This window comes from Phoca vitulina, unplaced genomic scaffold (genome assembly GCF_004348235.1).
Source record: "Phoca vitulina isolate PV1807 unplaced genomic scaffold, GSC_HSeal_1.0 scaffold6, whole genome shotgun sequence".
Classification (NCBI taxonomy): domain Eukaryota; kingdom Metazoa; phylum Chordata; class Mammalia; order Carnivora; family Phocidae; genus Phoca; species Phoca vitulina.
In genome coordinates this window covers 55,809,712-55,824,937 of record NW_022589709.1, presented here as the reverse complement: position 1 = coordinate 55,824,937, position 15,226 = coordinate 55,809,712, and the positions used below count along the sequence as shown (strand labels likewise).

General features: G+C 37.7%; 1 protein-coding gene across 1 annotated transcript in view; it reads left to right on the top strand.

Annotated features, from left to right (window-relative positions):
* CENPH (centromere protein H) overlaps positions 1 to 15,137 on the top strand; it is a 30,189-nt gene extending 15,052 nt beyond the window's left edge. Inside the window, exons 3-9 of the mRNA XM_032403504.1 lie at positions 2,508 to 2,556; positions 2,952 to 3,026; positions 5,907 to 5,963; positions 8,453 to 8,516; positions 9,142 to 9,193; positions 11,086 to 11,249; positions 14,690 to 15,137. Of these exons, the coding sequence (XP_032259395.1) occupies positions 2,508 to 2,556; positions 2,952 to 3,026; positions 5,907 to 5,963; positions 8,453 to 8,516; positions 9,142 to 9,193; positions 11,086 to 11,249; positions 14,690 to 14,782 (554 nt within the window). The 3' untranslated portion in view covers positions 14,783 to 15,137. The remainder of the gene's footprint in view (positions 1 to 2,507; positions 2,557 to 2,951; positions 3,027 to 5,906; positions 5,964 to 8,452; positions 8,517 to 9,141; positions 9,194 to 11,085; positions 11,250 to 14,689) is intronic.
* The last annotated feature ends 89 nt before the right edge of the window (positions 15,138 to 15,226 follow it).

Here is a 15,226-nt window from a genome sequence, read left to right as displayed (position 1 = left end):
AGCGTTGGTTGTCGCTGCCTGATCTGAAAGGAAAGGCTCCTGCGCCCGTCCGTGTTCCACAGCGTCCTGCGAGTCCGGCACCGGCCAGCTCGAGGCTTTCTCGAACGCCAGTGGAGTGGCCAGCATTGTGCTAGGCCCCCGAGATTCGGCGGTGAACGAAGCAAGTTTCCTCCCCTCCGAAGGAAAAATCCCCTTTCCTCTTGTGTCCCCTTGTAATTGCAGCTCCAGGTTCCTCCTACGGTAGGTAACAGAGGTTCTTCCAAGAATGGGCTGTGTTGGTGGCTGCAACATCCTCACCTCCCATCAACTGTTAAGGCTTTTTTTTTTTTTTTAATTAAAAAGCAGGAAAGTAAGGGTGCCTGGGTGGCTCAGTTGGTTAAGTGACTGCCTTCGGCTCAGGTCATGATCCTGGAGTCCCTGGATCGAGTCCCACGTCCGGCTCCCTGCTCGGCGGGGAGTCTGCTTCTCACTCTGACCCTCCTCGCTCTCATGTTCTCTGTCTCTCATCCCCTCTCTCTCAAATAAATAAAAAATCTTAAAAAAAAAAAAAACAAAAAACAGAAAAGTAACATAAAAAAATAAAAATAAATAAAATTTGATACTGTCAGTCTTACTAAATTTTAGCCATTGTAATAAGTTTGTAGTGGTATCTCATGTGGTTTTAGTGTACATTTCCCTGATAACTAATGATGTTGAGTATCTTTTCATGTGGTTATTGGCAATTAATATATCTACATTTATGAAGTAGATCTGTAAATCTACTTTTATGAAGTGTTAAAATCTTTGCCTATTTTTTTAATTGGATTGTTGTTATTACTGAATTTGAGTTCTTTTTATAAATGTAGTTATTCTTTTCAGGTATCTATATATATAGGTTACAGGTATATATATAGATGTTAAGTATGTATCTATAGATATGTAGGTATCTGTGGATCTACTTATATATTCAGCAGGTATTTTCTCCCAGTTTGTTGCTTGCCTTTGTTTTTTGTTTTTTTTTTTTTTTAAGATCTTTTTAAGTAATCGTTACATCCAACATGGGGCTCAAAGTCACCACCCTGATAACAAGAGTTGTATGCTCTACTGACAGAGCCAGCCAGGTGCCCAACTTGCCTTTGTTTTTTAACTATCTTTTGAGGAACCGAAGGCATTAATATGAAGAAGTGATTTTTATCAGGTTTTTTCTTTTGTGGTGTATGCTTTTAAGTCCTAAGAAGTCTGTGACCACTCCAAGGTCACAAAGATTTTCTCCTTTGTTTTGTTTTACAAGGTTTACGGTTTTAGGTTTAACATTCAGTTCTGTGATCCTTTTTGAGTTAATTTTTGTGTATGGTGTGAGCTAAAGATCAAGGTTCATTTTTTCCCTCTATGGAAATCTAATTTTTCTAGCACTGTGTGTTCGAAAGACTTTCCTTTCTCCATTGTATGTGTGTGGGTCTATTTCTGGGCTTTTTGCTCTGTTCCCTTGAGGTATTTGTCTATGCTTACAATAGTGCCACACTATCTTGATTATTGTAGCTTTATAGTAAATCTTGATATCAACTCTTGTAAGTCTTCTAGTTTTGTTCTTCTTTATCAAAATTGTTTTGACTGTTCTGGGTCCTTTGTGTTTTTATATGCATTTTAAAATCAGCCTGTCAGTTTCTACAGAAAAAAAAAAGTCTTAGAATTTTGATTGGGATTTGATTGGGATCTATAGATCAATATGGGGGAAATTGTTGTATTAGCCATATTGATTCTTCTAATACCTATAGATGATATATCTTTTCAGTATTTGAACATATTCAGTGTAGAGGTCATATGCATATCTTGTTAAATTTATCCTTAAGTAGTTCATGTTTTTGAAAGAAACTGTATATTGTAATTTTACCTTTTAATTTCCAATTGTTTTTTCTTTTTTTTTTTTATTTATTTATTTCTGTGTGTGAGAGAGAGAGAGAGAGAGAGAGAATGCAAGCGCATGAATGGGGGTGGTGCAGAGGGAGAAGCAGGGAGCCCTATGTGGAACTCGATCCCACGTCTCTGGGATCATGACCTGAGCTAAAGGCAGACACTTAACAGACTGAGCCACCCAGGCACCCCCGACTGTTTTTTTTCTAACATATAGACATACAGGTGATCTTTTTGACATTGCTCATGTTAATATTTTACTCCTTTTTTATTTTCCATTATTCTCAAACTGCTCTGTCTAGTATGGTAGCCACTAGCTCCATGTGACAATTGAAAACTTGAAATGTGGTTAGTCTTTGAGAGAGTATAAATGAAAAATACAGAAGAAAAGATTATAAAATATTTCATTAGTAATTTTAGAGTAATTACATGTTGAAATGATAATATTTTAGACCTATTGGGTTAAAATAAGTTATACTGAAATATTTTCACTTGCTTTATAATATGGAAACTAAAAATTAAAAATTAAATTTTTGGTTTGCATTTGTGGCTTATATTTCTGTTGGACCACACTCTTCTAAAACTGTTACTAACTTCAAAAAATTATTTATTTGTAGATGAAGAAAAAACTCCAGAACAAATCATGCAAGATAAGCAAATTGAAGCGTATGTCATATTTTAAATTTTGTGTTTTTTACTAAGATTTGATATAATTACCCATCTTACACCATTATCTTCGTTTTCCTTTTCTTTATTTTTCCAAGTAATTTTTCATGCATGTACTGAGAAGTTGTTGATACGGGAGATGGACTTAACATGTACCTGAGTGATTACATTAGCGCTTTTGGCATTCCCCTTCACCAGATAATTAGTTGAATATCTCGGAGGCATCTGTTTACCAAATCTATAAATGCATCAGTGTGGGGAGCCTGTAGAATAATTTTATGTAGATAGGGTCATTTTACTTTTTTCAAAGGTTTACTTTATATGTTTTTTGATATTCAGTGAATTTTTTTGATATTGATATTGCTGAAATTTTTTTGTTCATGCTTCTTTGATAGTAAAATTGAAGACCTGGAAAATGAAATTGAAGATGTGAAAATTGCTTTTGAAATAAAAAAGCTTGCATTAGACAGGTAATTTTTACAATCTAGGTATAAGCATTGTGAACTGAATGAAAAATGGGTATGTTTTGAGGTGGAGGGAATATTTTAATTAGTCTAAATGATTAATCAAGTGATATGATCATTAGATAATGGTTACACAGATTTTGAGTTCTGAGAGAAAAGTTATGTCATTCATTAATACCTTCATTTGAAGTAGTTACATAAGATTGACTTAATAAGAAAATGTCAATCAAGGAAATAGAAGGGTGAGCTTAAATCCCATCCAGTGTTTCAAAGGATTACATGGATTCGATTACTACAGTAACTATTAATCAAGTAAAAGAATTGTCATCAAGTTTAAATATATATGTATATATTTTTATTTTTTAAATTTTATTTTATTATGTTAATCACCATACATTACATCATTAGTTTTTGATGTAGTGTTCCATGATTCATTGTTTTCGTATAACACCCAGTGCTCCATTCAATATGTGCCCTCTTTAATACCCATCACCAGGCTAACCCATCCCCCCACCCCCTCCCCTCTAAAACCCTCAGTTTGTTTCTCAGAGTCCATAGTCTCTCATGGTTCGTCTCCCCCTCCGATTTCGCCCCTTTCATTTTTCCCTTCCTACTATCTTCTTTTTTTTTTTAACGTATAATGTATTATTTGTTTCAGAGGTACAGGTATGTGATTCATCAGTCTTAACACAATTCACAGCACTCACCATAGCACATACCCTCCCCAGTGTCTATCACCCAGCCACCCCATCCCTCCCACCCCCCACCACTCCAGCAACCCTCAGTTTGTTTCCTGATTTTTAAAGATTTTGTTTTTAAGTAAAACACCAATATGGAGCTTGAACTCAGAACCCGAACTCACAACCCTGAGATCAAGAGTCTCATGCTCGGGGCGCCTGGGTGGCTCAGTCGTTAAGCGTATGCCTTCGGCTCAGGTCATGATCCCAGGGTCCTGGGATCGAGCCCCACATCGGGCTCCCTGCTCCGTGGGGAGCCTGCTTCTCCCTCTCCCACTCCCCCTGCTTCTGTTCCCTCTCTCGCTGTGTCTCTGTCAAATAAATAAATAAAAAATCTTTAAAAAAAAAAAAGAGTCTCATGCTCTACTGATTGAGCCAGCCAGGTGCCCCTAAATATATTTTTAATATAGGTTTTGCATCCATATTTTAAAATTCATTGAACAAATATTTGAATGCTTACTATGTCTAGAAAGCATTGTGGTAGGTGTTGGTATACTGTTGTTAATAAGACAAACAGGATCTCTTATGTGATCTGAATTAATAATCTCAATTAAGTGAATGATTTTTAAAATTACTTCCTTGTGTTTCTGGCCTTCCCAGATGAATTTCTTACACATTTAATTGAAAAGTAGTTAAAGTCCTCTTAATTGCTTCTAGTAGTGAACATTTTTCCCTGTTCTCATAAGTTGGCTCATTATATAGATTATATGTAGTTTTTATTAATTCATTTTAAGTAAGCTCTTTGCCCTACATGGAGCTTGAACTCATGACCCTGAGATCAAGTGTTGCATGCTTTACACACCGAGCCAGCCAGGTGCCCTAGATCATATATATATTTTTTTAGTATGTTATGTTAATCACCATACATTACATCATTAGTTTTTGATGTAGTGTTCCTTGATTCATTGTTTGCGTATAACACCCCGTGCTCCTTGCAGAACGTGCCCTCTTTAATACCCATCACCAGGCTAACCCATCCTCCCACCCCCCTCCCCTCTAGAACCCTCAGTTTGTTTTTCAGAGTCCATCGTCTCTCATGGTTCGTCTCCCCCTCTGATTTTCCCCCCTTCATTCTTCCCCTCCTGCTATCTTCTTCTTCTTCTTCTTTTTTTTTTTAACATACAATGTATTATTTGTTTCGGAGGTACAGATCTGTGATTCAACAGTCTTGCACAATTCACAGCACTCACCATAGCACATACCCTCCCCAATGTCTATCACCCAGCCACCCCATCCCTCCCACCCCCCACCACTCCAGCAACCCTCAGTTTGTTTCCTGAGATTAAGAATTCCTCATATCAGTGAGGTCCCTAGATCATATTTTTTAAGATGACTTCAGAGCTATTAAGAGATCTCGTTTTAATGAATTGAATTTTTTTGTGTGTGACAGAAAGGAAGAAATGACTCTGATATTGCTAAGTTGATTGCCTTTTCATTATTACTTATTTATTAGCTATTTGGATTTAAAAGTAATTTATGTAGTTTGTATGTAGGCGTATTTTATTTTATTTTTTTTAATTTTTTTTTATTTTTTTTTAAAGATTTTTTTTATTTATTCATTTGAGACACAGAGATACAGAGAGAGAGAGAGAGAGAGCATGAGCAGGGAGAGAGGCAGAGGGAGAGGGAGAAGCAGGCTCCCTGCTGAGCCAGGAGCCCAATGTGGGGCTCGATCCCAGGACCCTGGGATCATGACCTGAGCCGAAGGCAGACGCTTAACCATCTGAGCCACCCAGGCTCCCCATATGTAGGCGTATTTTAAAGTTTACATTCAGGTATGACTTTGTATGCCCTAACTCCATGTCAGGCCTGTGCTGATCTCTGTAGGGCCTTAATGCTTCCTCCTAGCCCTGCACCAAGGTGGATGGCTTGGAGAGCAAAGCTCAGGCTGATTTCAAGTCTCATTGGTCCCTCAGCCTGGCAGTGCACAACCACATGCAGCAGTCCTTTCCATCTTGTTATTTTCCATTTCTGTGACTTATTTATCAAAGTATTTCCCATACAATAGTGTTTATAAACGTACTTATGGTTTAGGTTACATTTAAAGGGAAATCCATCTTTAACTTGTATATATATACATTTTTTCTTTTCAATGTACCACAAATGTTATCCATGTTTTATAATGCCAGCTTTTTTCCTTGCATTGAAGGATGCAACTTTCGACTGCACTTAAAAAAAACCTGGAGAAGATTAACCCCAAGACTAGGTACGTTTGTTTTTTTTCTTTTTTCTTTTTTTCTGAATTTGTTAAGGCTTAGAGTAAGAAGGGAGATCTGCATAATGACTTTAGGTTTCTGAATTTTTTTTAATTAGCTGTCAGTGCCAACCACCTTTATCTGGGGAATAAGAAAAGTGACGGAATTTTTGTGGGCCCTCTTCAGCATTATAATTTTTAGTCCTACTGACATTTTGTTTGGATTGCAACACTAAGAAGCAATGGAGATTTTTAGGCAGACAGTCTGAAAACTTTGAAGGAAGATTTTAAAAGTTTAGTTTTGTTCAGTATTTACTGTAAAACAGGGATAGGGCTATCTTATTTATCCAATAACCCAGAAGTTGGGTTATTGAGATAGGAATGAGACATGAATGAGACAGGAAGTATATGCCTCATTTTTCACTGGCAGAAATGAGCTTGTATATGTTAAACTATTTGCCAAGGATTATAAAATTAAAACTCTGGCAGTCAAGGTTTTTTATAATCTGATCCTTTGTGTATGGCCTCAGGGGCCTTACCTGTGCTCTTATCTATCAAAGCTCTAAAAAAATCTTGTGATAAAAGATTCCCTCCCATTAACACCGGGAAAGTGTTAAGATGCATCTGGGCACTTCCCCTTTCTGGGTGTCTTAGTTCAGACTGATAATGTATTCTCCCCATATTCCATATAACTCCAGGATTACATAAATCCTAAAATATGAATTTGGGCCCTCTTAACGATTGCTCTTCCATTAAAGGTGAGCTTTAAACATTCTTGAGTTAAAGAGGTACAGGACAAATTGAGCTCCAAAGAGACAGAAAGGCCAAATAGGCTGAGGTAGTAGTGCCTTTAGCAAGTTTTAAAGTTTACAAACCAGTATAGCTGTAACTAGTGGAAAATGAGTTTAGCTTTCACAGGTCTGTGCAAAGATTTACATTTTCAGCCTCCTCAACAAACTCCTTCTGCATGCAATGTTTCTCATGCCTGGCCGGTATCAGAATAATTAGTATTATCACAGTGATCACATTGCTGGTCCCATCCCAAAACTACTGACGCAATCTCTGAGTCCAAATGGGCATGATGGGGGTCCTGTGGTGATCCGCATTAAATATCCTCCCAAAGGATTGTGGCACTTTGAAGTATAAGAACCATTGTTCTTACCTAGTCTTATTTTACACTTTGGCTCCAGCTATACCAAACTAGGTAATCTAGGTAATTACTTCATGTCCTTTAAGATTCAAGAGTTTCCCTTGTTCTACTCTGTGCACAGCTATTTCATTACTGGTTGTAATGAAACCATACTATAGTTGTGGTTCCATTTTTCTCTTTCAGCAGATTCTTTCCTGTTGGTGTTTTACTTTGCTTTATATTCCTGGTGCCTGCACAGGTCTTAGCATATAGTAGGTAATCAGAAATATTTGTTGAAGAAATGAGGGTAAGAAGCAGCTTGAATATTCATTGAAACTATTCTCTATGATGCTATAATGGTGAATACATGTCTTTATACATTTGTCAAACCCATAGAATGTACACCACCAAGAGTGAACCCTGATGTGAATTATGGGCTTTGGATGATAATATGTTAAATGTAGATTCATCATTTGTGATGAATGGACCTTTCTGGTGGGGGATGTTGATAGTTGAGGAGGCCATGTGTGGTGCGGGACAGGGGCATATGGGCTTACTTTCTATTCAGTTTTGCTATGAGCCTAAAACTGCTCTAAAAAATAAAGTCTATTTTTTTAAAAAAGCAACTTATTAGCATGTTATTAGGGCTTTTTCTCCAAAATAGTAGATTTTTAGAAATGTTCCTACATGCTTGAATTTCATATTTTTTATTGTCTGTGATTACAGATTTTTTTAGGGAAATGCATCTCTAATTTTATTTTTTTTTTAATTTTTAAAAAAAGATTTTATTTATTTATTTGACAGAGAGAGAGACAGCAAGAGAGGGAACACAAGCAGGGGGGGTGGGAAAGGGAGAAGCAAGCCCCCCCCCCCGCTGAGCAGGGAGCCCGATGCAGGACTCGATCCCAGGACCCTGGGATCACGACCTGAGCTGAAGGCAGACGCTTAACGACTGAGCCATCCAGGCGCCCCTGCACCTCTAATTTTAAACAGTTTAGTTTACATCAAACTTTTCCAGGTTTATTTTGTTAAAAGTTGACTTTCTAGGGGTGCCTGGGTGGCTCAGCCGGTTAAGCGTCTGCCTTCGGCTCAGGTCATGATCCCAGGGTCCTGGGATCGAGCCCCGCATCGGGCTCCCCGCTCAGCGGGAAGCCTGCCTCTCCTTCTCCCACTCCCCCTGCTTGTGTTCCCTCTCTCGCTGTGTCTCTCTCTGTCAAATAAATAAATAAAATCTTAAAAAAAAAAAAAAAAATGGACTTTCTATTGAAGTATAAGTAAATTTCATGAAAGGAAATACATAGTAATTGATTTGTTCATTAATGATATTATTTTTAATTAAGGTTAACAAATCATTTTTTTTATTCCTTTTCAGTGTGCTCATGGATAACATGAAACACGTATTAAAGCTAAACAAATTAATAATGAAGTCACAACAGGTAACTGCACATTGGGCTGCTTATGCATTCTCATAATTTCAGTAACTTGTTGCTGGCAACTGTATTGTGTATGATTATATAGGATTACCAAAAGGTTACTGGTATGATTGGAATTCACTGTTTTTTTTTGTTTTTTTTGTTTTTTTTTATAATTTTGTTTTAGCTATGGAAGTACATTGGTAGTAAGCACAGAGGTTTTTTTTTGTTTTGTTTTGTTTTTTAAGATTTTTATTTATTTATTTGAGAGAGAGAGAATGGGAGGGGGGAGGGCCAGAGGAGAAGCCGACTTCCTGCTGAGCAGGGAGCCCGATGCGGGACTCGATCCTGGGACTCCAGGATCATGACCTGAGCCGAAGGCAGTTGCTTAACCAACTGAGCCACCCAGGCGCCCTGGAATTCACTGTTCTTAAGTTTTCTTTTTCTCATAACTTAGTTCTTTCTGACTATTGTGGCTAATTATTCACTAAAATTTAAGCTACTGTCCTTTTTCTTTTTTGGTATGGAAATAAAGGGATTGAAAACTGGAGGTTTGGAAAACATGGGCTAATAGATAAAATTCACTGATGTAAGTGTTAGAGGTGTGTTCTTAGAGAATGTGCCTTAATCTTTTTATTTTTAATAACAGGAATCTTGGGATTTGGAGGAAAAACTACTTGATGTTAGAAAGAAGAGATTACGTATGTAGAACAGTTTTTTTGTTTTTGTTTTTTTTGTAGAAAACATTTTCACTTACAGTGGAGATTGCCAGTTACCTCAATCATTGAGAAATTTCTTAATTTTCAGATTTTCTTAAAATTTTGCACATGGCATTTTTAAAATTAGTATGTAAAATGTTTTTCGCTTGATTCATTTCTGTTGTTTTAGAACTTTAAATCACAAAATTAATACATTCTCAGGGAGGGCGCCTGGGTGGCTCAGTCATTAAGCGTCTGCCTTCGGCTCAGGTCATGATCTCAGGGTCCTGGGATCGAGCCCCACATCAGGCTCCCTGCTCCGCGGGAAGCCTGCTTCTCCCTCTCCCACTCCCCCTGCTTGTGTTCCCTCTCTCGCTGTGTCTCTCTCTGTCAAATAAATAAATAAAATCTTAAAATATATATATATATATTCTCAGGGAGAAAAAATCAAATGATACAGAAAAGTATAATGTGAAAGCCTTACCTCCTTCCTGTGTGACCACACTTAGGCATAATCATTCCAGTACTTTTTCCATGTCCATATAAATATATTTATATATACATAATTTTAAGTTATCATTTGATACATATGATTCTACAGCTTTTTAACTTAATGAACATGAGATAGCTTTTTGCATTGAAATTATTGAATTTTTTTTTAAAGTAATACACATTTTCAGTAGAATTTGGAAACAAAAATATACTTAGGGAAAGTAAAATTTTTTAATTTACTATGAAGAGATAATCACTCTTCAGTGCTTTTTTTCTTTTTAAGATTTTTATTTTATTTGAGAGCGAGAGAGCACAAGTGGGGTGAGGGGCAAAGGGAGAAGCAGGCTCTTCGCTGAGCAGGGAGCCCAGTGTGGGGTTCGATCCTAGCACTCCGGGATCATGACCAGAGCTGAAGGCAGCCATCTAACCGACTGAGCCACCCAGCCGCCCCCACCTTTTTTTTTTTTTTTAAAGATTTTATTTATTTTCTTTATTTGAGGGGGAGAAGGAGTGAGCGTGAGCAGGGGAAGGGGCAGAGGGAGAGGGAGAGAGAGAATCTCAAGCAGATTCCATGCTGAGTGTGGAGCCAGGCACAGGGTTTGATCTCACAACAATGAGATCATGACCTGAGTGGAAATCAGGTCAGACCCTTACCTGACTGAGCCTTTCAGGGCTTCGGTGCTTATTTCTTATCTAATAAAATTGGCTTCATTTTATTCTATGTTGTAAACTGCCTTTTTCATTTAATAGTATAGGCATGATTTATTATTTTTAAATATTACACAGATTTGCCTGTTTGTAAGTAATCTCAGGGTCAGAAGTAGTTCCGGTCATCTGATCTAATCACTCTTTGGATGTTTAATGTTTTTCCATCGCATTCCAACTTGTTTTGATCCATTTATATCAAGGAACCAAGCTCCTGGGACACACCCATTTATGTTTTCAAATAGTTTAATTCTTAGAACATTTCAGGAACTATAGGAAATCGTTGATGATGTGTTTATCCCTGGAGAAGAGAATCTCTTATTGAAAATTTATCTTGTTGATGTGTCATTTTTGTAAATAAAGGAGGAAAAGGTATTTCCTTACATGTATCTTCTGCCTTCCTTTTGGCAACCCTGAGTAAGTCCTCTTTAACACTTCAAACATAAGTAGACAGCTGTCATTATCATACGTACATACCCTGAACATATTTCATGCAGGACATTGCTAAGGATAAAGTTAAAATACTGGTATTTTTCACCACGAAAGTCATTTTCAGATCAAAATGGAACTGCAACTTAAAATGATGCTTATTAAATATTTTCTCTTGACTGATATAGTCAGGAACTGTTCTGCTTCACAGTGTTTCCAGATTCTTGTTTGTAGGAATTGTTAAATATAGTATTTTTTTAACCTAATAGAATTAAAACAAGCTTCAGAAGGTAAGCTTTTAGAAATACAGACTGAAAAGAACAAACAGAAAGATGATTTGGCCAATATGGAAAATTCAGACAAGATAAAGACCATACAACAAAACCTGCAGATGGAGATACAGATTACGACAGTTATTCAACATGTGTTTCAGGTAATATTTATATAAGGAAAGTAGGTAAAGAACTTTTTAAAAATGATTGGTTCTGTTACTTTCAGATTTGCTTTCAGTTAGTCTTTGATCCTGAAAAAATCATGAATTCAATACTAAATATTAGTCTGTTTACCTATATTTGGAATTTATGTCTATTTAATGTTTAAGGCTTTGACTTTTCATTATGGTTAGATCTTAGGCATTTATAAGTGGAATGATTTTAGCTTTGTGGAGACAGTTATAATGGTGGAAAGCATTAGAACTTAAACTTGGGAGGTGGGGGAAAACATGGATGGGGTGATGGGAATCTAGAATTACGATCCATACTGCAACTTAATAGTTGAGAACCTTGAGCAAATTATTTAAGTTTTCTAAACATCAGTTTCCCTGTTTAGAAAAAGAGGTTGTAAAACATAAAGAAGATAATTCATGTTAATCTGTCTAGCATAATGTCTGGTCCAAGTAAATTCTCAATAAATGTCGGTAGTTATTACCATATTACCTCTTAAATTTTATGTGTTCCTTTATTCTGGAGGGTTTTCATTTCTCTTTTGAATTACAAAATGTCTCAAACTGTTGAGGTGAAATATTTAAATTACCAGATTTCAATTAGGAAGATACACAGTTAAAACTGCCCATTATGAATGAGATCTTGCCATTTGCAACGACGTGGATGGAACTGGAGGGTGTTATGCTGAGCGAAATAAGTCAATCAGAGAAAGACATGTATCATATGACCTCACTGATATGAGGAATTCTTAATCTCAGGAAACAAACTGAGGATTGCTGGAGTGGGGGGTGGGGTGGGAGGGATGGGTTGGCTGGGTGATAGACACTGGGGAGGGTATGTGCTATGGTGAGTGCTGTGAATTGTGCAAGACTGTTGAATCACAGATCTGTACCTCTGAAACAAATAATGCAATATATGTTTAAAAAAAAAAAAGAAAGCAGGAGGGGAAGAATGAAGGTGGGGGGAAATCGGAGGGGGAGACGAACCATGAGAGATGATGGACTCTGAAAAACAAACTGAGGGTTCTAGAGGGGAGGGAGGTGGGAGGATGGGTTAGCCTGGTGATGGGTATTAAAGAGGGCACGTACTGCATGGAGCACTGGGTGTTATACGCAAACAATGAATCATGGAACACTACATGAAAAACTAATGATGTAGGGGCGCCTGGGTGGCTCAGTCATTAAGTGTCTGCCTTTGGCTCAGGTCATGATCCCAGGGTCCTGGGATCGAGCCCCGCATCGGGCTCCCTGCTCCACGGGAAGCCTGCTTCTCCCTCTCCCACTCCCCCTGCTTGTGTTCCTGCTCTCGCTATCTCTCTCTCTGTCAAATAAATAAATAAAATCTTAAAAAAAAAAACTAATGATGTAATGTATGGTGATTAACATAACAATAAAAAATTTTTAAAAACCTGCCCATTATGTGTAAAGCAAATATTTATTATCATGTGTAAAGCATATCCTTGTAGAATGTGAGTTCTTATATCTGACCGTAAGAAATTCTTCCTCGGGTCTTTTTTTAAGATTCTGTTTATTTGTTTATTTAAGAGACAGAGAACAGAAGTAGTGGGGAGGGAGAAGTAGGGGGAAAGAATCTGAAGCAGACTCCACGCTGAGCATAGAGCCGTCGTGGGTTCAGTCTCATGACCCTGAGATCATGACCCGAGCCAAAACCAAGAGTTAGACGCTTAACCATCTGAGCCACCTAGGCACCCCTCTTCATCAGGTCTTAAACCTACCTTTTAGTAGCAGTGCTTTACTCTATTAGGAGTAAAGAAGCCCCTTAGACTAACCTCCGGTGGAGGATTGCATCATAAGTACAGGATCATTTTTTTTTTTAAGATTTTATTTATTTGACAGAGACAGCAAGAGAGGAAACACAAGCAGGGGGAGTGGGAGATGGAGAAGCAGGCTTCCCGCGGAGCAGGGAGCCCGACATGGAGCTCGATCCCAGTACCCCAGGATCATGACCTGAGCCGAAGGCAGATGCTTAATGACTGAGCCACCCAGGAGCCCCAGTACAGGATCATTTTAATTTTCTTTGGCACATGTTCCTTCTTACTGCTTTGAGACTTCTATTATTTTGTATTTCTTAGCTTTTATTCATATCCTCTTAGTGTTAATTTTGATTTAATGAAATCATTGCTTTGCTAAGCAGAACATAGCTTTGGCTGCATTTGGAGCTCCTGACCCTAAATGGGTTCAGTCATATTTGAATGTTTACTTCCCCTTGCCTTTGTAAATTTAATTGGATTTATATACACCAGCCCAGTAGCAAGAATGTTCTGTGTATAGGACAAATTTTTAAATATTTTTATACATAACAATAGAACACTTAAATTCTAAAATCTATTTGAACAGGATTTGAATTAGTCACTTGGTATCATTGAGCCATAGTTTTTTTTAAATAAATAGGGCATGGGCGCCTGGGTGGCTCAGTCGTTAGGCGTCTGCCTTGGCTCAGGTCATGGTCCCAGGGTCCTGGGATCGAGCCCCGCATCGGGCTCCCTGCTCAGCGGGAAGCCTGCTTCTCCTTCTCCCACTCCCTCTGCTTGTGTTCCCTCTCTCGCTGTGTCTCTCTCTGTCAAATAAATAAATAAAATCTTAAAAAATAAATAAATAGGGCATAACAGTTTATGCTTAAATTGTTTTTCACTGTAGAAGTGCAAAATGACTGAATCACAGCTGCAGTCTTTTTCCTTTAATCTAGAATACCATTGCAAACATCCCTAATAGGTAAAAGCTGTCTCCAAAAACTGATGAAGCCCAAATTGTTGTAAACATTGTAAATATTCCCTAGCATTATGGGGATTGAGGCTGAACCCTTACTGAAAGTGGAAATGAGGATACAAGAATGTATTTTTCTTTTTTTAATAGATTTTATTTATTCATTTATTTGAGAGATAGAGCGCGTGCATAAGTAGGAAGAGGGGGCAGAGGGAGAGGGAGAGAGAATCTGAAGCAGCAAACGCTCCCCTGAGGGGGTGGAGTGTGGGGGGGTGCTCGATCTCAATACTGCAAGATCAGGACCTGAGCCAAAACCAAGAGTTGGACTCTTAACTGACTCAGCCACCCAGACACCCCAAAATGTATTTTTTCATAGAGTAGATGCCCATACCTAGTTTGGTAAATATTTGATAAGATTAGTGAAAGAGGGGGGCACCCGGGTGGCTCCATGGGTTAAGCGTCTGCATTCGGCTCAGGTCATGCCTGGGATCTAGTCTGCCCCATATAGGACTCCCTGCTCCGTGGGGAGCCTGCTTCTTCCTCTCCCTCTGTTCCTCCCCCTTGCTCATGCTCGCTCTCTCACTTTCTCAAATAAATAAATAAAATCTTAAAAAAAAATTAGTGAAAGAGGATTTTTTAAAAATCTTGTTATATTTTTAAACGTACTTATAACTTTAATATAATTTTTTTTTCTTCTTTTATTACAGAACCTCATTTTAGGAAGTAAAGCCAATTGGGCAGAGGATTCTGCCTTTAAGGAAACTGTTCTACAGCTTGAGAAGAATCTCACCATGATGTAATAAGAATTCTGTTTTGTTATTTTTTGTTTCAGTCTTTAATATGTCATTTAAATAGCAAATTTAAAGTAAAATTTTTATTTAGTGTTTTTGGAACTAATATTGCAAAGTTTTTGTAGCTTAACACTATAACATGGAATTTGTTCTTTCAACTATGTTAATTAAAGTGACTGGCATTCTCTAAAAGAATCTGAAAGTCTTAGCCTTGCAAGGGCCCCGAAAGACATCTAATCTAGCTTTCCACTGAATGTGGACATTTTTTCTACAACATTTCTGGCAGTCCCAACTCTCATTTGGAATACTTCTTCTTTTTTTCTTTTTCTTTTCTTTTTTCACTTCTCTTTCCTCCTTCCTCCCTCCCTCCCTCCCTCCCTTTCTTTCTTTCTTTCTTTTTCTTTTCTTTTCTTTTCTTTCTTTCTTTCTTTCTTTCTTTCTCTTTCTTTCTTT